The sequence below is a fragment of the Rattus norvegicus genome, chromosome 17, assembly GCF_036323735.1.
Source record: "Rattus norvegicus strain BN/NHsdMcwi chromosome 17, GRCr8, whole genome shotgun sequence".
NCBI classification, from domain to species: domain Eukaryota; kingdom Metazoa; phylum Chordata; class Mammalia; order Rodentia; family Muridae; genus Rattus; species Rattus norvegicus.
The window spans coordinates 47,863,818-47,889,396 of NC_086035.1; the positions used below are offsets into that span (position 1 = coordinate 47,863,818).

Sequence of the window (25,579 nt, forward strand, 5' to 3'; positions counted from 1 at the left end):
CCTACACCATTACTTACAGAGACTATAACCTAAGCCTGCATTGTGGAGGAGAGTTAAGTAAATTATTGTATCCTATACAGTGGAATACCACTGTTGGGATGTCTATAACCTATGCCTATGGGACTGGGAGAGGCTCAGTTGACAAAATGGCTATGACACAAGCACGTGAACCTGACTTCAGATTCCCATAGCCATGTAAAATGGTAGAGCTGGTAATGCACAGCTATAATCCCCCTGGGGTGGGGAATCCCATTGTAGCTGCATCAATGAGCCCCAAGATTAATAAGAAACCTTGTCTAAAAAAATAAGGTGAAGAGTTACAGAGAGACGCCTCTGGCATCGACCTCTGACCTCTGCACCCACATGCACATGTGGACTCTCATAAACATACAGAACAATATATTTTTAAGCTGCTATGGAAAAAGAAGTCTGCTGTTTTAGTCAAATAAATAAAGTGAAAATTTACATTTTTAATTTCCATAAGTACTTCAAAAAGCTATTCTCACTGAACAAAACGTTCCCAAAATGTCCTGAGAAAACATCTATATAAAGGTTGTGTAGGTGGATCGCCAGTAAGGGTGCTTGGCCCAGGCCTGACAACCTGAGTTCAATCCTTGGGACCCACATAGCAAGAGAGAACCAACTCCAGGTTGTCATATGATCTCCCATTCGAGTATGTAGGAAGTAAATGTAAATATGGTTAACTCTTGAATTGATGCTACCTGGATTTTCGCACGCATATAAAACTTGTATGTTCACCTTGGGGCTTTGTTGGCTATTTACCCATCTGACTGACTGCACAAGACCCTGTAAAGGCCAACTCAACTTTGTCTTTATGGATGTCAGTCTAGGAAAGTTTTTTTCTCATGGTGCTGGGGACTGAACCCAGTAAGTGTGTCAAGTAAGAACTCTCCCTCAGGTACATACCATGGTTTGTTGTTGTTGTTGAAATGTTTTACGTAAATGTGCGCGTGTTTGATCTCTTCAAACTACCAGGAGAGGTGCGGGGCAGGAAAATCACGACCTCGCTCCACCGGTGCACCAGAGACTGTCACCAGGCTCCTACAGCGACAACCGGAAGTTGCCGTTGGGTCTCCAGCTCCGTCTACAGGAAGTGCCCCCTATCCTTCATCCCTTTGGGCCCCTTCCAGCCGAGCTGCATGTCTCTGCTCGGAGACTAACAGCAAGTAACGCCCGGCTGTGGCGCTCTGACCTCTTGGCTCCTTTTTAGCAGCTTTTTTCATGAGCTGCACATCCTCGTAGCCCACATTCCCTAAACTTTTAAGTAGCTAATAGACACAGCTACGCTGCTGGGCGCTGGCATATAGTCTTAGCGTAGATCTGGGCACGTTAGAACCCTGGCTAATGCACCACAGGTACATCTATTACATTCGTCAAAAAGTGTACTGGTCTTTTGGGGTACCAGAGTGTGCTGCAATTCTAGAGTCTATGTAGAGGTCTATCAGGAGCAGGAGTGGCTATGCAGTGATCTGCAATAAATGCTGGAGAACGAAGTCCGGTGCACACCCGGTTACCACCTGTGTGGCTCAGTTTTCCCATTCGTATATTAGGTTTGAGGGTGGCCACAAAAGATTATGCACGTACAGAGCAGGTCATATGTCAGCGGGAATTTACATTAAAAGGATGGACCAAAACAAAGTGGGAAGGAAAACTGTCACCCTGTAGTGAATTCGAGGAATTGGGAAGCCCATGTTTTTCTGGTAGGTAGAAAGTAACTTCTTTTATTGTAGGATTAACTTTACACGTGGAAAATAATTAGGCGCTTAGTATACTTGGTGGTGAACTAAACGGAAGACGCAGGTAAAATTGGATTCTGGGAATTTGAAGTTAGCCCAAGAAGAAGCTTCTAAAACTTGTGGTCTGATGGGTGTGTGTGTGTGTGTGTGTGTGTGTGTGTGTGTGTGTGTGTGTGTGTGTGTGTGCGCGCGCGCCTGACCTCAAAAGATGGTAGAGGTTTGTTCTCACCAGCAAACAAGCAATGTTTCCTCTCTGAAGACCATTTGCAACTCTCTAATTGGGTATAGATGTCTGGTTCCTATATGTTGAGGCTTCTATATACAAGACACAAAACAGGTTCCCACTTCAACATCAATTGAAATAAATTCTAGCTTATTTTACCTATGCTTCTGACCCATTGGCTGGAAACCAGGGATTTACTGCTCCCAGAGCTCAGAACTCACAGAACTCAGGAAACATTTGCTGATGTATTATAAAGCATACCGCAAAGGTTACAGGTGAAGCAGAAGGTGTCCTTGTGTTTAAGATTAAGGGATATGGTGCTTCTATGCCCTCTGTGGAGGCATCATTCTACAACTGTGGAAGCTCTACAAACCCTGCCTTTTGGATTTTGATAGAGATGTTATTATATAGGCCTAGTTAATAATTGTTCGGTGGTTATCAATTTAACTTACAGCTTATCCCATCCAAAGGATTTTAGGAGTTATAAGCAAGAAAACAGATGTATTTCACACTAACACAGGAGATTTGTGCTAATTGATTGAAGTAAGATTAAAATTGTGCCTTAGGAAATGCACATCGATGATATAAGAAACAAAGCTATTGCAATAGTGGGTAAACATGGTAACTAAGGAAATGGGAAGGAAGGGATAGCTTCAGAGATAATTCATAGGAATAATTAGCTGAACTCAGTGACCATATGGGACTTGATGTTAAGCCTAACTGCATGGAAAGTGGTTTGACCTCAATAGGAGTGGAGAAATACATAAGGGACCCCACTGTGAGATGATCCTGACTTCCTTTCAAGATGTGTGGAAATGATAGTGCAGGAGAGATGTGAGGTGGAGGCATCCTGCTGGCACTGGAAAATGTGGGCCTGGAGTCGAAGGGAAACTTGGAGCCAGAAAAGTGTGCAGATGTCCTTGAAACAGATGTGCTGAGATTGAGATCACAGGAGAAAGGGGGATGAGGGTAAGAAGGGACCTGCTGAGCCTCCACTGTTTCAGGTATCCGTTGTTCTATAAGGATAAAAATAAAACCCTAATAATGTGTGTTAGGGTCCTACAGATTGACTGGCCAGTTCCACTGTGGGTCCTACTTGGGGTTGCTCATATAGCTGTATTTAGCATATAAATTATATAGGCTCTGGACCCAGCTAGGGTTTAGCCTAGGAGGCTTGATTCCAAGAGACCTTTACATGACCAGCTTGAGTTTCCTCACAGAATGGTTGTCTTATGACAGTGTCCTAAAAGCTGCAGGGGCACTTCCTCTTTCGGTGTCATGTCTATTAGACTCAGTTTATCAAAGCAAGTCAGGCCAACATAGATTTGAGACAGTAATTATGGGAGGTATGGCAAGATCTCACTACAGAAGTCATTTGTTGATGGGAAATTGTGGAAGAACAACACCAGGTCTGCATGGACCTTTGAATTGCACTGTGTTTCTGCCAAGATGGGTCTCTGGCTTCTCCAAATGTCAAACATCCCTCCTCTCTAGCATAGGTGTAATACATTCAAACATTCTGGGTTTTGTTTTGTTTGCTTGTTTGCTTGCTTTAGTTGGAAGATTTTGCTGTTTTCAGTATCACTGAGACAGAATCTCTTTATTTAACCCAAGCCTGACCTTGAAGTTGCTATGTAGTCACATTAGCTAGCATCTGTTCCTGCATGCTAGGATTTTTAAGCATGCAGCACCATGCCTTAGTTAGCCTTTCTTCTCTCATGTTATATCCCTTACCTCTGGGCTCAAGTCCCTTAGTGTTCAGAACATGATTTTGATACATAAGGTTAGCCTTTGAGCACAGCATAGTGGAGACAAAAATAAAAATATGTTTCATAGTTGACTTTAACTTTCTGTTCAATTCTTATACTGTAGATGTTCATTTACAAATACATTTCTGAAGCACAGACTTCAGACAGCCGAACCAGCTTCTAAGTTCAACATGTATGAAGTTTTGCCGGGTTCTCCTCCTGAAGGCAGCCTTGTGACAGTGAAGGTGGAAGATCCCACCTGGAAGCAGCCAGGTAATTCACAGGAAGGCAAGGTGCATGCTCAGGAACTTCACGGCCTGCGATTTCGCAGTTCTGTTACCAGGAGGCTCCTGGGCCCCGGGAAGCCCTGGCTCAGCTTTGGGAACTCTGCCATCAATGGCTGAGGCCAGAAACCCATACAAAGAACAGATCCTGGAGTTGCTGGTACTGGAGCAATTCCTGATCATCCTACCCAAAGAACTCCAAGCCTAGATACAAACATATCCTCTGCAGAGAGGTGATGAGGCAGCGACATTACTGGAGAATCTAGCCTGGGAACATGGAGACCCAGGGCAGCAGGAGGGAGAATAATGTGCGAGCTAGTATAGGAAGGGTATTGGGGTAGGAATGTGTATCTGTTAATGCTTACCCTCTCATTCTGAAGTAATTCAGAATTTAGAGAGGGGCCACCAAAACGGTATCCTCTTCACCTAGATTTAGCTCTTGATAACACTGGTTTCGTGATGTGCCCCACGTACCCTTATCCATATTCCTGTACAAACCAAATTTCATTTTTTGTGCATAGATATGCACAATTTGCAGACTTCTCCCCCCGCCCCCTGGAACCAGATGACAAATAATGTAAATATGTCCCTTTACCTCCCAGTACTTCAGTATATATTTATGAAGAACAAGGACATGCTTTTACAATCTTAGTATGATAACTGAGTTGGACACTCTGGCTAAATGTCTACCATGGAAGGCAGTGTGTCCTCTCATCGGTCCTCTCAGGAGGCACATGGGGATGATTTTGTCTTTAACTCACAGTTTATGCTAGTGCTCTTCAGACTTTTTTCTCTAGAGAATCGTTTTAGCCTTTGTAGTTGTTCTGTAATCTGTCGGCAACATTTTGAGATAATGTACAGACCCTAGGTCTCATTACATTTTTACTGATAGCTCAGGCACGCTGTCATTGTGTTTCTGGGGATAGGTCCTTTCTCTGTCTTTCCTGCCTCGACTTCTGAGTCCCCAGATACTGAGGAGGACCTGTCTGCGTGAGTTTCAGCGCTAATATGAATGTGTGTCACTTCTTGCTCCTCCTTTAGAGGATAGATGAACTTATTCTGTGCTTTCTCCCTTATGGAAATCTCTGGCTCCCACCAGGGTACTTTTTCAAAGGGAATCTTTTGTCTCTAGGCTACTTTCTGTGGTCAGGAACAGGACATGCACTTAGTGGTGACAGAGTATCAAGGAGCCTCTATGGAGTACCAGAGTCTCCAGTTCCTGCAGCCTGGGGTCACTCCCTGCACAAATGAACCTCCACAGCTCCCCAGAATGCAAGAGGTGAGGGCTAGAGAATGAGTTTGCTGAGGACCCTGGCAGGAGCTGTGATTGTCTCCAGCCACAAGGTCTTCTTGGTTTTTGCATGCAAAGTAATTAAGGTATTTATACCCGTCCTCGTGTGTGTGTGTGTGTGTGTGTGTAAAATATTTAAGTGCTGAAGAGATGGCACAGAGGACATGCTTGTCTCTCAGCCTGGCAACCTAAGTTGGTCCACAAGGTAGAAGAGAACCGACCCTTGCAAATTGTGCTATGTGCATGCTCTGTGTGACCTTTATGTGCAAGGCTGTGTGCTTGTGTACGAACACACACAGACACACAAATAAAAAATAAAACGGTTTAAAAACAAACTATTTTGAGATATACTTAACAATTTTGAGTATGAAATTAGTGACACATAAAATAGAAACTCATGCCCATAGTCCCACAGGAGCTGGGAGAGGTCACTGGAACCCAGGGTTTCTTTCTTGGTTTTTGTTTTGTTTTGCTTCATTTTATTTTTGTTGTTTTTCATTTGTTCTAAAACAGATCATCTGTACATTAAAATTTCATCTACATTTATTTAGTGTGTGTGTGCGTGTGTGTGTGTGTGTGTGTGTGTGTGTGTGTGCGCGCGCGCGTGCGTGTGTGCCTGTACATAAGTTGCAATTACTGTTGGTATTGTTTTGGTTGGGGGGGTTGTTTATTTATTTTTTGAGTCAGGGTCTCATTATGTAGTGATGGCTGGCTTGGAACTCACTATGTAGACCACGATGGACTTGAGCTAACAATTCACCTACCTCTCAAGTGCTGGGATTAGAGATATACACCACCATGTACGTGTGTGTTTGCATGCTCACAGGAGCCATGGCATGAGTATGAAGATCAGAAGACAAATTTCAGGATTCAATTCTTTCCTTCCACTATGTGAGTTCTGGGAATCAAATTCAGGTTCATGGGTTTGGCAGCAAGTACCTTTACCCACTGAGCCATCTTCCTGCCCCCTCTGTTATATATTTTTTATACTGTGCTGGTAATCAAACCCAGGGCTTTGTATATGCTAGAGAGCACTCTACCAACTGAGCTTTATTCCCACCTTTTCTGGGAAGAGGGTGGCGACAGTAAGAAAGGGTCTCATGTAGCCTGTGTGAGCCTCAAGCTCACTATGTAGTCAAGAATGACCTTGAACTCTTACCTCTTCTGTTGCCACCTTCTAAGTGCTGGGTTTATATCCATATACTACAAAAGCTAGCTGATGCCCAGAACTTCAAGACCAGCCTGGGCAACATACTGAGACATTCTTTTGATATGTTAATAATAATATATGATACTCAAGCATAGAATTTGTTCTTCATGTTAGCTACCATGCTATTCATTAAATATCCATTGCTTACTCCTTTTATAACTATAAGAGGGCTGGAGAGATAGCTCAGTGGTTAAGAGCACAGACTGCTCTTCCAGAGGTCCTGAGTTTCAAATCTTAGCAACCACATGGTGGCTCACAACCATCTGATGCCCTCTTCTGGTGTGTTTGAAGAGAGCTACAGTGTACTTATATATAATAAATAAATAAATCTATAAAAAAGATTATGGTTTTGACAGATGCAAATTCTATGGTTTTGTCAATTTCCATGTCTAAGCAATTTTTAAAAGTTATACAAAATTACAAAACTGAATTCATTTGTGAATTCTTGGGGTCGGGGGAGTGTTTGTGCACATTCCTTGGCAAGTGTGGATAGGCCAAAGGGGAAATTATGGGGATCAATTCTCACCTTCCACCACGTAGATCCCAGAGATCAAAATCAGGTTCTGAGACTTGGTAGCAAGTACTTTTAACCACTGAGCCATCTCACCAGCCCATGTTTATAACATGTTCTTACTCAACAACTTCAACTAATAGGAGAACCAAAGTCAGTTTAAATGATTTGCCCAATACCAACAGACTCAGAGCTAGCTCTAAAATGTAGGCCTCTGAGTCTACTACATGTTTGATTTATACCACAAGAACAGGTCTTGTGTGAGGATTGACCAAAGGCAGCATGCAATAGCAGCTTCTTCTTCCCTTCTTTCTTATTGATGAGTTTGACTTACATATGTGAGTAAAGTACACTGCCAAATCTCTCGCTCCTACTCCGTTTTGTGAGTGAGCAACAGCCACGCTTCAGAATGTCTTGGTTTAGATGCTTTAAAAACAGAAGACTTGGAAGAGTGGATCCAAACACAGGGAACTCCCCAAGGCAATGGTGTCTCACAAAAGCCTTCTCTCTTTATAGGATGTGTTCCTCATGGAGTAACCTGTCTCCAGGAGGAAAGTTCCAGAGATAGTGCAGCAGTGCCTGAGTCTAATTCACCTAGACTCTAGGTGAGCTGCCGTCCAGGTTTATGGGAACTTGGTGGTGATCCTCCCTTCCCTTGACCTGTTTGTCTCCTTTCTCTTCGCCCACTCTCTCAGCCTGAAAGCCTTTAAGGAGGTGGCTTCATGTTCTCTTTGTCTCAGACTATCACAAACCATATATGTTCATCATCCAAAGACCCTGTGCTGATGGCTTCAGTCTTATTTTGTGCCATGTCTTAGAGGCACATTCAGATCTCAAGGTTTAGGGGCAAAAAGGGTGGTATAAAACTCTCCATTCAGCCAGGCTTCATGGCGTGCATCTATAATTCCTGCACTTGGGAAGTGGAGGCAGGAGGGTCACTGCAAGTTCTAGAGCAGCATGCTTTACATGGTCATATCCTGTAAGAAAGAGGCACAAAGCGAGATAGATGTAGTGATTCTTTCCCATGTAAGTCTTTTGTTCCATTTGTTCTCTCAAGGCATTGTTTTTATGATATTGTCTTCTCTGCTTTTCTATGACTTCTTGTTAATCACATCGGACCTCATACCTCATATTGTTATCAACAAGTTTACCTGTCTGTAAATACAACCTACTTATACATACTTCAAATATAACCCAATTGCTATAAATGTAATATAACATGGATATAAAAAAGTGATATGTATTTTTTAAAATATTTATTACAGACTGTAAATGTTTTGATATTATATGTGAGGAAATGACAAAGTAGTTAGACTTTGCACCAATGTATAATCAATGATTGAAATTAAGAAGGAATAATATAGAAGTCCAAGAAAGTCAGAGCATACAGGTGTGTATGCACAGAATATAAATGCTAATATTGAATCAAATTATAAAAGACCAAACAAACCAAAATTTAACTGAAGCTGGGCTAACATATGAGTTGAATTTTGTCCCCTCAAAAGATATGGTAAGTCCTAATTGTAGGATCCCATGAAAATGGCCTGACTTGAAAATGATCTCATTGGAGATATAATGAAGTTAAGAGGCAGTCATACCATGTTAAATGAGCCTAAACCCTATGACTAATGTCTTTATGTAAAGGTTGTAGATACACAGGGAGGATGCCTGGGATGACAGAGCCAGTGATAATATGTAACTTCTATAAGTAGCTAAAACACAAGGATTATTGATAACATCCTGAAGCTAAGAAAAGAAGGAAGGAAGATGCTCTCCTAAGGTTTTCCAAGAGAGCATGGCCCGGATGGCATCTGCTGATTCCTTGATTTTGATTTTAGATTTCTAGACTCCAGAACAGTGAGGGAATATATATTTTTTAAACCTGTCTTGTGCCCTGCTACAAGAGACTAAAGAAACCAATATAGATTTCTAGGCAAATGATATGTTGATAAAGGGGAAGGAGACAGTAAAAAGAGGTAATGCTTCTTAAGGAAAGCTTGCCAATATCAATGGTCAGGGTTGAAAGACATACAGAAAGTAACATTATACAGACTAAGCAGGTTATATTTAGGAATGCATATGTATGTAGATATATACACATATGCATGTGAAAACAATTAATGAAAAACTAGTTCATAAATTTAAATGAGAGAAAGGAGGTATATGAGACAGTTTGGAGGAAGGAAAGGGACAGAATATGGTAAGATTATAACATCTCAAAAGGTAAAAGAAGTAATTTTTTTCTTTTTCTTTTTTTTTTTTTTTTTTTTTTTTTGGAGCTGGGACCGAACCCAGGGCCTTGCGCTTGCTAGGCAAGTGCTCTACCACTGAGCTAAATCCCCAACCCCAAAAGAAGTAATTTTTAAAAGAAATAAAAGAGGGAAGCTGTATAGTACCAGGATAGTCTGTGTGCCCTTCGGGATGGGTAGTGATGAGATAAACAGAAATTACTCCATCTTGAAACTCACTAGACCTATCAGAGTCTACATCCAGTCTGGGAAGGACTGGATACTTAGTGTTCCCTTTTCAAGCAAGGGGAAGAGTATAAATAAGAACATGAAACAAAAGTCATGAGGTTAATGAAAAGCCACATGGTAGACCTTTGGAGACAGTATCAAATAAAGAGGAAGAACTATAAGCAACCACCAAAATAATTATTATAATATAATTTTAAAATAATATAGATAATGCAATATTTTAAATAATATTTATGAATGAAAAATTTGCAACTCCCTACATTTACCAGAGATCCAAATCTATTAGAAAGAGCCTCAGAACTCCTTGTTTCATCTTTGATGTTATGTCTTCAACCACAGCAGGATCATATTGAACGAAACAGTTGTGTCAAGTCCATGTTTGTGACAATGTCTTTACTCTTTGCAAGCTTTTCTTCTAGATAGCAGTCTTAAGTTATTTTCTTTGTTTTGGTATTATTTCATAACAGTCTCAGACATCCCATTACAGATGCAGTAGACCTGTATATTGGTGCGGGGTTACTCTAGCAGGACACTCCAAAGCCCTGTACCAGGTGGGACAGTGTTGCTGTTGTGTGGGCTGTCACTGTCAGGGACCCAGTGTTTGCTCAGCCCCGAATGGCAGTGGAATGTGCCAGTGCTCAACATAAGTGGCTCATCCCCAGAGTGGCTGGCACTACAGGTTTACAATGTTCATCTTTAATATCATCTTCGTCTGTGTTCTATTGCTGTAAAGAGACACCATGGCCATGGCAGCTCCTACAAAGGAAAACATTTAGTTGGGATTGCTTAGAGTTTCAGAGGTTTAGTTTATTGTCATCATGTCAGGGAGCATAGCAGACACAGAAAGACACAATGCACACAGACAGACATAATGCTGGGGAAGTAGTTGAGAGTTTACATCTGGAACTGCAGAGAGCAGAAAGAGACTCTGGGACTGGCTTGGGCTACTGAAACTCTAAAGTTCACCCCTAGTGACACACTTCCTCCAATAAGACCACACCTACTTCAACAGGGACCCATCTCCCAAACCTTCCCAAGTAGTGTCAATGACCAACCATTCAAATCTATGAGCCTGTGGAGGATTCAAACCAACACATTCCATTCCCTGGCCCCTATAGGCTTGTAGCCATAACATAATACAAAAACTTCTTTCAGTCCAACTTTAAAAATCCACACAATCTATAATAGTCTCAATATAATTTAAAAGTCCAAAGTTCGAAGTCTCCTCTGAGACACAAGACAATCTCTTAACTGTAACCATTAGAAAACCAAAATTGAAGGTCAGATCACATACTTCCAGCTTCCAATGGCACAGAATACACATTACCATTCTAAAGGAGAGGAAAAGGAGCATAGTGAGAAAATACTGGACCAAAACAGGACTGGAAACCATCAAGGCAAACTCCAAGCTGCATTTCTGTGTATGATGTCAAAGTGCTCTTTAGATCTCCAACTCCTTTCAACTTCATTGACTGCAACCCCCCCCCTCCACACCCACTCTGCAGCTCTTCTTGACAGGTATCCCTCAGCTCTGACATCTCCAACATTTTGGGGTCTCCAATGAAATCCAGGTTTCATGCAATGACCTTTCTGGGCTATGGTACAGGGACACCCCTGACAAATACCTGGCCTCAACTGTTGTCCTTAGTCACAGAGGAAGATTCCCTAACCCTCTTCTTGAATCCTTGACTCTAAAAGCAGAACCATGTGGCCCCTTGTTCAAATACATATCCACCAGCTTTTTGCTTTCAATGGTTTCCTGCTTGCGCTTTTCTTTGATTCCTTTTCACAAGTTGGAAGCTTAGTTGGGTGGGGTTTTACCCTGAAGCCACCACTCCCTTTAAGATAAGGCTTTTCTTTAATTTTTTTTTCTTCTTGGGTACTGGGGTTAGCTCCATTATACATCCTTTTCTTTTCAAAGTATACATCCTGTATTTTTCTTTGCCAGTTTGCTCTTTTTTTTTTTTAACAGATCTACACAAGAGTGATTGCTAACAGCCACACAACAGTCAACACTAGACTGTTGTGAAAGCTCTCTGACAATGCCTCCGGCATTTTTTTTTTTAAACATGAGCAGAAAGTAGACATGAGCACAGTCTTCACCAAAGTATCATAAGAAATATCAGACACTAATATCTTCTCTTCTGAAATGTCTTGAGCTCGGTCATCATAACCTAAATTTCTCTTAGCACTACTACCTTCCATGTTCCTAGTAGTATAACTATTAAGCCCTGCTTAAAGCACTCAACTGCCTTCCCAATCCAAAGTCTATATTCCACCAACACAGCATGGTTAGGCCTATCATAGCAATACCCTGAGCTCCCTGATACCAACTTCTCTCTTAGTGTTCTGTTGCTATGAAGAGACACCATTACCACAGCAACTTTTTGCTTTTAAAAGAAAGCATTTAATTGGGACTTGCTTACAGTTTTAGAGGACAGTCTATTGTTATCATGGTGGGGCATGATGACATGTAGGCAGACATGGTACTGAAGAAGTAGCTGAGAGTTCTATATCTGGACTTCCTCCAACAAGGCTACATGTACTCCAATCTCCTAATTCATTGGTTCTCAACCTCTGGATCATGACCCTTCTGACATCCTCTATCTCAAAAATATTTACAGCATGAACATAACAGTAGCCAAGTTGCAGTTAGGACATAGCAATAAAAATAACTTTGGGAGTCACCACAGCACGATAAACTATTAAATGGCCATATCATAGCCTTAGAAAGGTTGAGAGCCACTAGTTAATTCCTCTCAGGTAGTTCCACTTTGTTATGATCAAGCATTCACTTATGAACATTCTTGTCAACAACCACATCACCTTTAGCTCTTCATCCATTTTTCTTTTTCTTTTAGCCTCTGGTAAAAACCAGGGAAGGAACAGGCCAGGCCTTTGCTTCAGAAGAGTCATGCCATTTGGTTCAGAAGAGGCTCTATGGGAACTCAGCTCAGCAGGAGGTCATGAGTGTAATAAGGACAGACTGTGGCTGATTCCACTTGTGTTTCTCTTCCGATGTTTAACCCCAACCCTCCTTGGCTACAGGTTGTTGTATCTTCATCCTGGCTTCTACTGCAGACCTATCATAGACCTTGCCAGTTTGCACCCTTCCCAGTCATGTCATCTCTTTTTCTTTCTTTTTTAGATCCAATTGGTAAGATATAATTGCCCACTTAAACATACAAAGCCCGGTACTATCCATCCCTTGAGAACATTAATAACAACCTGTAAATACACAGAGCAGAATCTTTTTTTTTCAGTCAATAGTCAACTTTATTCTCATGTACATTGTATACATTTCAGATATAAACATAAAGTAGTGTTGTATTTTTCAACACTGTCTATAATTCTGAACATAGCATTTTTCACAGAGCAGAATCTTAACATCACCTGCCATGGCTTCTCCCCTCTCTCCGTCTCCTCTTCTCCTCCTCTCTCCCTTAGTTTCCTCCTCTTCCTTCAAACTTCTCTCCAGCCCATCCTTCCTTCTCCTCCAATGACAGGCCTCCTTCTATCCTGTACCTGCCCCTCACCTGTACTGTACCTGAGTCCTGAGTACGTGACTAGGCAACTGTCCTTGGGGCAGTGGAATTAGCATCAAAATACAGTAACTTCAGGGCAAACATTTCACCCTTTTTGCCCAGTTAAAAAGCCTTTTCACTTATATATTGAGTACAATTACCATTTTACAATTTATAAAGCATACAATATACTCAACACCCAGTCCATTACTATATCAGTTAAACAGAACATTCCATTCCAGCTTAAGAAAGGCTTAAAATCTATATCTTGGCTAGCTTGTATACTATCTGATAACTATCCAATAAAATATGTATATTTAGAGTTAAACAGCCTGATAGGCTATTTAACATCTTCAACCCCGTCAGAAATCTGGGAATGACCAAATATCTACACACAAAGGAAGCCTAACACGGCTTCCAGAACTGAGAGGTTGTAGAGACAAATCTCCACTAGCACAGTCCCCTGTTAGCAACATGTGAGCACAAGTCTTTAGCCTTCTGGCCCAAAATCAACTGACAGACTCTTGAAATGCAGATTCTGAAGGGCTGATCACTCTGTCTTGGCAGAGTTTATCAGTCAACTATTCTGCATAATTTGTCCTTTTCTGGACAGTATTAGTCTGCAGATGAAACAGTTTTGTGTAGTGGCTGCCTAGCCACAAAGTATTGCCTCACCTGGAGGTAGAGATGTTCACATTCTTCATTAAATCCACCAAAGGGTAACTTTTAGGAGCAGATATGTCTCAACAAAAGATAAATAACCTTAAATCTCAAATTTTGTGGATTTCTGACGTTTTTGAAAAGCATCTCCCTATATAAGACAATCTGGACTGTTGTCTCCATATCCTAAATTTTATCTTGAAAGTACTGTCACAAACTCAGAGCCATGACTTTGCTATTTGAATCTTAACTCACAGGTGTAAGCAACTCAGAAGTTTGTAATGACAACAATAGAAGGACAGGCTCTAAACCTTGTACTTTTAAACTCTTTTGACAAATAAATTCTATACCAAAGCAAAGATATGATTTCAGCTTAGTTACCAAATGAGATTATGACTGTACAATTCAATCTAGCTAATTCCTCCCTGTTAAATTACAACTAATTTTTAATTCCTCATAAAAACTAGTTTAGAATAACCATTTTCAGCCCCCCCAAAGTCCAGGGAATTGGGGTGACGACTCCTCCATAACTTCTTCAAGCTGTACATGGGCGTTGAGTTATCCTTAGGGGTAGGGGGTAGGAAGAATGAAGCAAATGCTGTAGCAGGATGTGTCCTGACTGGACCCAGCTGAAAGTCCTTGAGACCAGGATTCCAAGTAGGCACATTCTGTAAAATACAACTCTGAAGACAAAAGTTTAGAAAGAAGATATCTTTTTGTTTGATTCTCCTGAATAAATTTTTCAGGCAGTCTATCTCTATCAAATCTGATCAGTATGACTTTGTGAGGTTTCCAGAGCCTAATCACAGGTTTTTTTTGTTTGTTTGTTTTTGTTTTTTGTTCTTTTTTTCGGAGCTGGGGACCGAACCCAGGGCCTTGCGCTTCCTAGGTAAGCGCTCTACCACTGAGCTAAATCCCCAGCCCCCTAATCACAGGTTTTAAAAACACAAAGACAAAATCTTTCTCCCAAAATATTGTGTTCCTTAGTCTGAAACCAGAAAAGCTTGTATCTTGCACTCTCTCCCAGAGTAATAATATAATCATAAAACTCAAAGTCACACCCATCACGAATATTAAACAGTTTTTTAAAAAAGGAAGTAAGCTAAACAATGAGCATGATAGGCTTTTGTACTCTGTGATATCAGGAAATTATCCCAAAGTTCCCGTGGAGCCCACGTTAAGAGAATTCGAGCTTCCTGTTGTGGTATATATCAAAAGTAACCACAAACCCTCGCTAGCCAGCATCAACGAGCCATATGGCCTTTAGCAGTGTAATTCATAAAACAAACCAAATACCTTTTATCAATTCCAGTATCAATAAGCAGCACATCAAACCAGGACTTTAGCCCAAAATATCTCAATCTGTTAAGCTCTCTACCCGGAGCCACAGATTTTTCTTTAACCTTAATAACTTCTAAAATATATGCCTGCATTCACTCTCCGTGGTGTTGAAAGACCCCTTCCCAGAAAGGGAATTGTACAAGCCCAAGGCCCTCAACTATAGAAATAAAAAGTAAGTTTTTAGATACACAGACTCAGAACTAAAATAAGCCTGGGAAAGTTTAGATGTGCCCAAGCTTTGTGGGACAAGCTGACCCATCACTTAGACGAAACAGACCATAAAAGAAAACAAAATACAGAAACCAGTCTAAATTATTGATATTGCTTTATGGGCCACCTAACAAGAGATAAGCCCCTAGCCCCTGACATTCCGGACGCCCCAACCTACACGTATTCTCTTGCTGTGTGGCAACCTCATTTAAATATATTTCAAATAGCCAATTGGGTGTAACCATACATCCGCACCTCACTTGAATCCACCAACCATGCATCTGCTTCTGTAAGCCTGCTTCTGCTCCCCAATACCCTATAAAAACCTGTCCCTGGTTCTGCTAGGCACGCCAGTCCTCTCGAGCTGACTGGGACGCCCGCAGGTACCTGTGTGCCCCAAAATAAACCCTCTTGCAGATTGCAGCCTGTGGACTCGGACTGGTCATTGGGCTTGAGGATCTCCCTCCTGAGAGGAAGATTCTCTCTGAGGGTCTTTCAGTGTTACAGACATTTCATCACAACTCTCTACTTGGAGTTAGTGAGTAATTTTTCCCTATCTAAGTTCGGAACCATAGATGAAAATCTCCACGTGATTTGGGTAATCTGTTTACTCTCCTTAAAACAAACTTAAACACCTTCTATCAATTCTAATACCAATAAACAACTTAAAACTCGGGAATTTAACCCAAAATATATCCATCTGTTAAGCTCTCTACCCGGAGCCACAGATTTTTCTTTAACCTTAATAACTTCTAAAATATATGCCTGCATTCACTCTCCTTGGTGTTACAGAAATTTCATCACCACTCTCTACATAGAGTTAGTGACTAATTTTTCCCTATCTAAGTTCTGAACCGTGGATGAAAATCCCCACCTGATTCAGGTAATCCCTTTACTCTCTTCTTTTTAAAAACAAACTCAATCACCTTTTAATAATACCTGTAATTAAGAAGTAGCTTGTCTAACTAGGATTTCAACCCAAAATTCCCGTGGAGCCCACGTTAAAAAGAATATGAGTATCCTGAAAGACTTTCTAAACAACTTTCTTTAAAAAGCAGCTTTTAATCTCTGACTCTCTGATCTGCCATTATTTATCACACAGCAGGGGACCTACAGCCTGCTAGGCCAGGCTACTTCCCCATTTCTTTGTTTGAATTCCCCAGCTTAAGATATCACATGACTTAACATGGCGCCAGCCTCCTCTTACTTAGAAAATAAAAACTTTCTCTCAACTCTCAGGATTACTAGTGGATTCTTGCCCATCACCTTGGTGCGCCATCTGTTGTAAAAATATAAAAATAATAAAGAGTAACAGTCTTTTACCCCACTGGGTCCACACTGGGGTGTCCCAAGATATCTGCTAGATATCTTGGCAGAAACACAGCCCAGCCGCACACTTTCCTACACTCAAACCCTCACATAAAAGAACACAAAACACAATAATCTTAGATCCAATTGGTAAGATATAATTACCCACTTAAACATACAAAGCCCGGTATTATCCATCCCTTGAGAACATTAATAACAACCTGTAAATACACAGAGCAGAATCTTAACATCACCTGCCATCTTGTCCTCCCACGGCTTCTCTCCCTCCCTCCGTCTCCTCTTCTCCTCCTCTCTCCCCATCTCTTTTTCTTAATTGTCCCTGTGACCACAGTTACTATCCTTATATACTCACTGCCTTGGTGACTTCTTTACATCCTTTTCATTCCCACCCTGGTTCCAGATAGCATTATGCTTTCACAAATCCTTTCATACTTCAAAGAAGCCCCTTAGGTGCCTCTGCCTGATCGTTTCACCCCACAGGAAGTTCTCCTTCCTGAGAACACTACACAGTCCACGTCTAATGTCCCTTGAGTGTGCAGTGCCTTGTTGGGACCTCTTTCTACTTGCTCTGGTACCTTAGTTGACCTTTCTTGTTACCTTCTCATGCTGTGCTACATTTTCTTCTCTTTGGTGGGGACAGGTGTATTCTTTTAATTGGTTTGTTTTGAAACAGGGTCTCACTATGTAGCCTTGGCCGGCCTGGAACTCACTGTATAGACTAGCCTGGCCTCACACTCACAGAGATCTGCCCTCCATGGCCTCCTGCATGCTGGGATTAAAGACATGCATCATCACACCCAGCCCCTGTGCTACATTTTCTAGGATTGCAAACATGCAATCCTGAGATATATGTTGATATTTTTGGCTTGTTTTCATTTAAAACATTTATTCAATGCTCTGAGAGATTGTTGTCTTTAATGAATTTATGGAATAATTGTTCATTTAATTGTAGCTTATGGGATAATAATTAATGTATTGTTTTAACAGAAAAATGTGACTAATGATGGTTTTGTTAATTTAGAGCTGGACCCTTTTGAAGAAATGGTACAAACGGGGAAGAACTCAAGAATACCCAATAGGTAAGTGTTCATGTCCTGAGTGGTTCAGATCCTGCAGACATAGGATATTGAATGGAAGCAGAAAACCAGTAAGCCAAAGCCTGCTCCCCTGGAAGAACGCAGACTGGGTATCTTTCTGCTATGGTCATAAGACCCATGTACAAGGATGTCCCGTCAGTATGGAACCACTGCAAAGGTTCCAGGCAGTAGTTACCTCCACCACCTCCTAGTACTGTCCTGCTTGATCACTTGTTCCATGTATTTTCATGGAAGTGAAAATGGAGAAACCAAAAGACAGACTTTAGATAAGAATGAAACTGATACGGCAATTGAGAAGGATCTGTCAGAGTTGTGAAAGAACCTAGGATAGACAGGGACGAATCATAAGGAAATATGATATGGAAAAAATTAATCGTGGCAGTTACTTATTTCATAAGTGTTGGTTGGGAACATACGTGGATGCAACACACATCCTCCTAACACTGAAAGAGAAGGATCAGATCCCAGGCAGATGGTTGGCTTCCAGGGAAGCAATTATCTTCTCAACAACTTGGTGAGAGGAGCCTGACCTCAGCATACTGGCCTTAATGCACCATAGGTCTTGGAGGTTAGATCTCAGCATTGAAAGGCTTCAATGTCATGATGGAATTCATAGTATCATAGGATAAGTATGGAAACAGGTGTGGTGGCTCACACTTACAATCCCAGGACTCGGAAAGCTGGGGCAAGAAAATAGGATTGCCTTTATTTCAAGCTCAGTCTAGGATACATAGTAAGTTCCAGGCCAACCTGTGCTACAGAGTGAGGTTATGTGTCAAAAATGTTTTTTTTTATTTAAAAAGCAGCAGGGGCTGTTGAAATGATTCAGTAGTTAAGAGTCCTTGCTGCTGCTCTTTCAAAGGACGCAAGTCTAGTCCCCAGCACCCACTTTGGGTGGCTTACAATTCCTTGTAACTGAAGCTCCAGGGGTTCTGATACATCTGGCCTCCTTTGGCACTTGAACTCACATATACATCACACACACACACACACACACACACACACTCACACACATAATTTTTAAAATACAATAAAAAGCTTAAGAGCAGTCGCTGCTCCCAAACCCCGTGGGAGAGAGACCTCACTGCCTGGACAGGTGGGCATTCCTGAGACTGCAGAGCGGAAGAGACCACCAACACTGCCCACCCCTGCCCACATCCATGGCCCAAGAGGAAACTGTATACGGCCTCTGGGTTCCCTTGGATAAGGGCACAACAGCAGCAGGTCCCCTGCGTCTGAGACACCGCCGGAACCTGAAAGGACCGACCAGATAAACAGTTCTCTGCACCCAAATCCCTTGAGAGGGAGAGCTAAACCTTCAGAGAGGCAGACACGCCTGGGAAACCAGAAGAGACTACACTATGCCCGCATTACTGATTCCAGAGGAAAACACCAAATGCCATTTGGAACCCTGGTGCACGGAAGCTCCCGGAAAGGGCAGCGCAGATCTTCCTGGTTGCTGCCCCCAAGGAGAGCTCATAGGAAGCACCCCATGAGCAAACATGAGTCTCGGCACCACAGGTAAGACAAACCTTCCTGCCCCAAGCGAGCTGCCTTGTGAACTCAGGACACAGGCTCACAGGAACAGTTGAAGACCTGTAGATAGGAAAAACTACACGCCCGAAAGCAGAACACTCTGTTCCCATAACTGGCTGAAAGAAAACAGGAAAACAGGTCTACAGCACCCCTGACACACAGGCTTACAGGACAGTCTAGCCACTGTCAGAAATAGAAGAACAAAGTAATACTAGAGATAATCTGATGGCAAGAGGCAAACGCAGGAATCCAAGCAACAGAAACCAAGACTACATGGCATCATGGGAGCACAATTCTCCCACCAAAGCAAACACGGAATATCCAAACACATCAGAAAAGCAAGATCTAGTTTCAAAATAATATTTGATCATGATGCTGGAAGACTTCAAGAAAGACGTGAAGAACTCCCTGAGAGAAACACAGGAAAACATAAATAAACAAGTAGAAGCCTACAGAGAGGAATCACAAAATTCCCTGAAAGAATTCCAGGAAAACACAAACAGTTGAAGGAATTAAAAATGGAAATAGAAGCAATCAAGAAAGAACACATGGAAACAACCCTGGATATAGAAAACCAAAAGAAGAGACAAGGAGCTGTAGATACAAGCTTCACCAACAGAATACAAGAGATAGAAGAGAGAATCTCAGGAGCAGAAGATTCCATAGAAATCATCGACTCAACTGTCAAAGATAATGTAAAGCGGGAAAAAGCTACTGGTCCAAAACATACAGGAAATCCAGGACTCAATGAGAAGATCAAACCTAAGGATAATAGGTATAGAAGAGAGTGAAGACTCCCAGCTCAAAGGATCAGTAAATATCTTCAACAAAATCATAGAAGAAAACTCCCCTACCCAAAAGAAAGAGATACCCATAGGCATACAAGAAGCCTACAGAACTCCAAATAGATTGGACCAGAAAAGAAACTCCTCCCGACACATAATAGTCAAAACACCAAATGCACAAAATAAAGAAAGAATATTAAAAGCAGTAAGGGAAAAAGGTCAAGTAACATATAAAGGCAGACCTATCAGAATCACACCAGACTTTTCGCCAGAGACTATGAAAGCCAGAAGATCCTGGACAGATGTCATACAGACCCTAAGAGAACACAAATGCCAGCCCAGGTTACTGTATCCTGCAAAACTCTCAATTAACATAGATGGAGAAACCAAGATATTCCATGACAAAACCAAATTTATACAATATCTTTCTACAAATCCAGCACTACAAAGGATAATAAATGGTAAAGCCCAACATAAGGAGGCAAGCTATAACCTAGAAGAAGCAAGAAACTAATCGTCTTGGCAACAAAACAAAGAGAAGAAAAGCACACAAACATAACCTCATATCCAAATATGAATATAACAGGAAGCAATAATCACTATTCCTTAATATCTCTCAACATCAGTGGCCTCAACTCCCCAATAAAAAGACATAGATTAACAAACTGGATACGCAACGAGGACCCTGCGTTCTGCTGCCTACAGGAAACACACCTCAGAGACAAAGACAGACATTACCTCAGAGTAAAAGGCTGGAAAACAACTTTCCAAGCAAATGGTCGGAAGAAGCAAGCTGGAGTAGCCATTCTAATATCAAATAAAATCAATTTTCAACTAAAGGTCATCAAAAAAGATAAGGAAGGACACTTCATATTCATCAAAGGAAAAATCCACCAAGATGAACTCTCAATCCTAAATATCTATGCCCCAAATACAAGGGCAACTACATACGTAAAAGAAACCTTACTAAATCTCAAAACACACATTGCACCCCACACAATAATAGTAGGAGATTTCAACACCCCACTCTCATCAATGGACAGATCATGGAAACAGAAATTAAACAGAGAAGTAGACAGACGAAGAGAAGTCATGAACCAAATGGACTTAACAGATATTTATAGAACATTCTATCCTAAAGCAAAAGGATATACCTTCTTCTCAGCTCCTAATGGTACTTTCTCCAAAATTGACCATATAATTGGTCAAAAAACGGGCCTCAACAGGTACAGAAAGATAGAAATAATCCCATGCGTGCTATCAGACCACCACGGCCTAAAGCTGGTCTTCAATAACAGTAAGGGTAGAACGCCCACATATATGTGGAAGTTGAACAATGCACTACTCAACGATAACCTGCTCAAGGAAGAAATAAAGAAAAAAATTAAAGACTTTTTAGAATTTAATGAAAATGAAGGTAGAACATACCCAAACTAATGGGACACAATGAAAGCTGTGCTAAGAGGAAAACTCATAGCTCTGAGTGCCTGCAGAAAGAAACAGGAAAGAGCATATGTCAGCAGCTTGACAGCACACCTAAAAGCTCTAGAACAAAAAGAAGCAAATACACCCAGGAGGAGTAGAAGGCAGGAAATAATCAAACTCAGAGCTGAAATCACCCAAGTAGAAACAAAAAGGACCATAGAAAGAATCAACAGAACCAAAAGTTGGTTCTTAGAGAAAATCAACAAGATAGATAAATCCTTAGCCAGACTAACAAGACGACACAGAGAGTGTGTCCAAATTAACAAAATCAGAAATGAAAAGGGAGACATAACTACAGATTCAGAGGAAATTCAAAAAATCATCAGATCTTACTATAAAAGCCTATATTCAACAAAACTTGAAAATCTGCAGGAAATGGACAATTTCCTAGACAGATACCAGGTACCGAAGTTAAATCAGGACAGATAAACCAGTTAAACAACCCCATAACTCCTAAGGAAATAGAAGCAGTCATTAAAGGTCTCCCAAACAAAAAGAGCCCAGGTCCAGACGGGTTTAGTGCAGAATTCTATCAGACCTTCATAGAAGACCTCATACCAATATTATCCAACCTATTCCACAAAATAGAAACAGATGGAGCACTACCGAATTCCTTCCATGAAGCCACAATTACTCTTATACCTAAACCACACAAAGACCTAACAAAGAAAGAGAACTTCAGACCAATTTCCCTTACGAATATTGACGCAAAAATTCTCAATAAAACTCTGGCAAACCGAATTGAAGAGCACATCAAAACAATCATCCACCATAATCAAGTAGACTTCATCCCAGGCATGCAGGGATGGTTTAATATACGGAAAACCATCAACGTGATCCATTGTATAAACAAACTGGAAGAACAAAACCACATGATCATTTCATTAGATGTTGAGAAAGCATTTGACAAAATTCAACACCCCTTCATGATAAAAGTCCTGGAAAGAATAAGAATTCATGGCCCATACCTAAACATAGTAAAAGCCATATACAGCAAACCAGTTGCTAACATTAAACTAAATAGAGAGAAACTTGAAGCAATCCCACTAAAATCAGGGACTAGACAAGGCTGCCCACTCTCTCCCTACTTATTCAATATAGTTCTCGAAGTTCTAGCCAGAGTAATCAGACAACAAAAGGAGGTCAAGGGGATACAGATCAGAAAAGAAGAAGTCAAAATATCACTATTTGCAGATGATATGATAGTATATTTAAATGATCCAAAAGTTCCACCAGAGAACTACTAAAGCTGATAAACACCTTCAGCAAAGTGGCTGGGTATAAAATTAACTCAATTAAATCAGTAGCCTCCTTCTACAGAAAAGAGAAACAAGCCGAGAACGAAATTAGGGAAAGGACACCCTTCATAATAGTACCAAATAATATAAAGTACCTCGGTGTGACTTTAACCAAGCAAGTAAAAGATCTGTACAATAAGAACTTCAAGACTCTGAAGAAAGAAATTGAAGAAGACCTCAGAATATGGAAAGATCTCCCATGCTCATGGATTGGCAGGATTAAAAAGAGTTAGAACAATTTGCAAATTCATCTGGAATAACAAAAAACCCAGGATAGCTAAAACTATCCTCAACAATAAAAGGACTTCAGGGGGAATCACTATCCCTGAACTCAAGCAGTATTACAGAGCAATAGTGATAAAAACTGCATGGTATTGGTATAGAGACAGACAGATAGACCAATGGAACAGAATTGAAGACCCAGAAATGAACCCACACACCTAAGGGCACTTGATTTTTGACAAAGGAGCCAAAACCATCAAATGGAAAAAAGATAGCATTTTCAGCAAATGGTGCTGGTTCAACTGGAGGGCAACATGTAGAAGAATGCAGATCGATCCATGCTTATCACCCCGTACAAAGCTTAAGTCCAAGTGGATCAAGGACCTCCACATCAAACCAGATACATGCAAACTAATAGAAGAAAAATTAGGGCAGCATCTCGAACACATGGGCATTGGAAAAAAATTTCCTGAACAAAACACCAATGGCTTATGCTCTAAGATCAAGAATCGACAAATGGGATCTCATAAAACTGCAAAGCTTCTGTAATGCAAAGAACACTCTGGTTAGGACAAAAGGGCAACCAACAGATTGGGAAAAGGTCTTTACCTATCCTACAACAGATGGAGGCCTTATATCCAAAATATACAAAAAACTCAAGAAGTTAGACCGCAGGGAGACAAATAACCCTATTAAAAAATGGGGTTCAGAGCTAAACAAAGAATTCACAGCTGAAGAATGCCGAATGGCTGAGAAACACCTAAAGAAATGTTCAACATCTTTAGTCATAAGGGAAATGCAAATCAAAACGACCCTCTGTTTTCACCTCACACCAGTGAGAATGGCTAAGATCAAAAACTCAGGTGACAGCAAATGCTGGCGAGGATGTGGAGAGGGAGGAACACTCCTCCATTGTTGGTGGGATTGCAGACTGGTACAACCATTCTGGAAATCAGTCTGGAGGTTCCTCTGAAAATTGTACATTGAACTGCCTGAGGATCCAGCTATACCTCTCTTGGGCATATACCCAAAAGATGCCCCAACATATAAAAAAGACACGTGCTCCACTATGTTCACAGCAGCCTTATTTATAATAGCCAGAAGCTGGAAAGAACCCAGATGCCCTTCAAGAGAGGAATGGATACAGAAAATGTGGTACATCTACACAATGGAATATTACTCAGCCATCAAAAACAATGACTTTATAAAATTTGTAGGCAAATGGTTGGAACTGGAAAATATCATCCTGAGTGAGGTAACCCAATCACAGAAAAACACACATGGTATGCACTCATTGATAAGTGGCTATTAGCCCAAATGCTTGAATTACCCTAGATGCCTAGAACAAATGAAACTCAAGACGGATGATCAAAATGTGAATGCTTCACTCCTTCTTTAAAAGGGGAACAAGAATACCCTTGGCAGAGAATAGAGAGGCAAAGATTAAAACAGAGACAGAAGGAACACCCATTCAGAGCCTGCCCCACATGTGGCCCATACATATACAGCCACCCAATTAGACAAGATGGATGAAGCAAAGAAGTGCAGGCAGACAGGAGCCGGATGTAGATCTCTCCTGAGAGACACAGACAGAATACAGCAAATACAGAGGTGAATGCCAGCAGCAAACCACTGAACTGAGAACAGGACCCCCGTTGAAGGAATCAGAGAAAGAATTGGAAAGCTTGAAGGGGCTCGAGACCCTATATGAACAACAATGCCAACCAACCAGAGCTTCCAGGGACTAAGCCACTACCTAAAGACTACACATGGACTGACCCTGGACTCTGACCTCATAGGTAGCAATGAATATCCTAGTAAGATCACCAGTGGAAGGGGAAGCCCTGGGTCCTGCTAAGACTGAACCCCCAGTGAACGTGATTGTTGGGGGGAGGGCGGCAATGGGGGGAGGATGGGGAGGAGAACATCCATATAGAAGGGGAGGGGTATGTTGGCCTGTAAACAGGGAAAGGGAATAACACTTGAAATGTAAATAAGAAATACTCAAGTTAATTTTAAAAAGAAGAAGAAGAAGAAGAAGAAGAAGCTTAAGAGCAGAAAGCCAGCAAGATGGCTCAGCAATTAAGAGTACATGCCAATCAAGTCTGAGTTTCAGCCCAGGGTCCCATGATGGAAGGAGAGAACCAACTCCCAAAAGTTGTCTTTGGACTGCCATACATTAACCTGGTATTCATGTGCTTCCTCCCCCAAAGCATAGAATAACAAATGAAATGTGGAGCTGACTTGGTAGCAGGTAAAGAGTAAGCACTGAAGCCACAAGGAAGTAAAGATAAAATGACTTTGCTAAGTTGACTTTGACTTCCACACAAGCAGTATGGTACACTCATACTATAATAATAAATAACTTTAATTGTGTCATAATTGTATAAGTATAATGAAATAATACTTTTCATCTTAATGTTAGCTTGCTTCCTTGTAGATCCCACACAAATTAGTCCAACTGCAATGAATTTGAGTTTCTTCTCTGTCTCTCCTCAGAGACATGTATCTATCAGATGACTGTAAAGCTAAGGGGTGAGGGGTTGGGGATTTAGCTCAGTGGTAGAGCGTTTGCCTAGCAAGCGCAAGGC

At 41.2% G+C, this 25,579-nt stretch overlaps 1 protein-coding gene and 1 long non-coding RNA gene across 5 annotated transcripts in view; one reads left to right on the plus strand and one right to left on the minus strand.

The window, feature by feature from the left end:
• Window positions 1-130: 130 nt before the first annotated feature.
• Pgbd1 (piggyBac transposable element derived 1) overlaps window positions 131-25,579 on the plus strand; it is a 34,097-nt gene continuing 8,648 nt past the window's right edge. The window contains 3 exon segments of the mRNA XM_039096421.2: window positions 131-1,721; window positions 3,853-4,001; window positions 17,587-17,644. Of these exon segments, the coding sequence (XP_038952349.1) occupies window positions 3,920-4,001; window positions 17,587-17,644 (140 nt within the window). The 5' untranslated portion in view covers window positions 131-1,721; window positions 3,853-3,919.
• Window positions 12,753-25,579, minus strand: part of LOC120097923 (uncharacterized) — a 29,897-nt gene continuing 17,070 nt past the window's right edge. For all 4 annotated transcript variants that reach the window (XR_010059189.1, XR_010059187.1, XR_010059188.1 and 1 more), the window contains one exon: window positions 12,753-14,368. This is a non-coding gene — a long non-coding RNA (uncharacterized LOC120097923). The remainder of the gene's footprint in view (window positions 14,369-25,579) is intronic.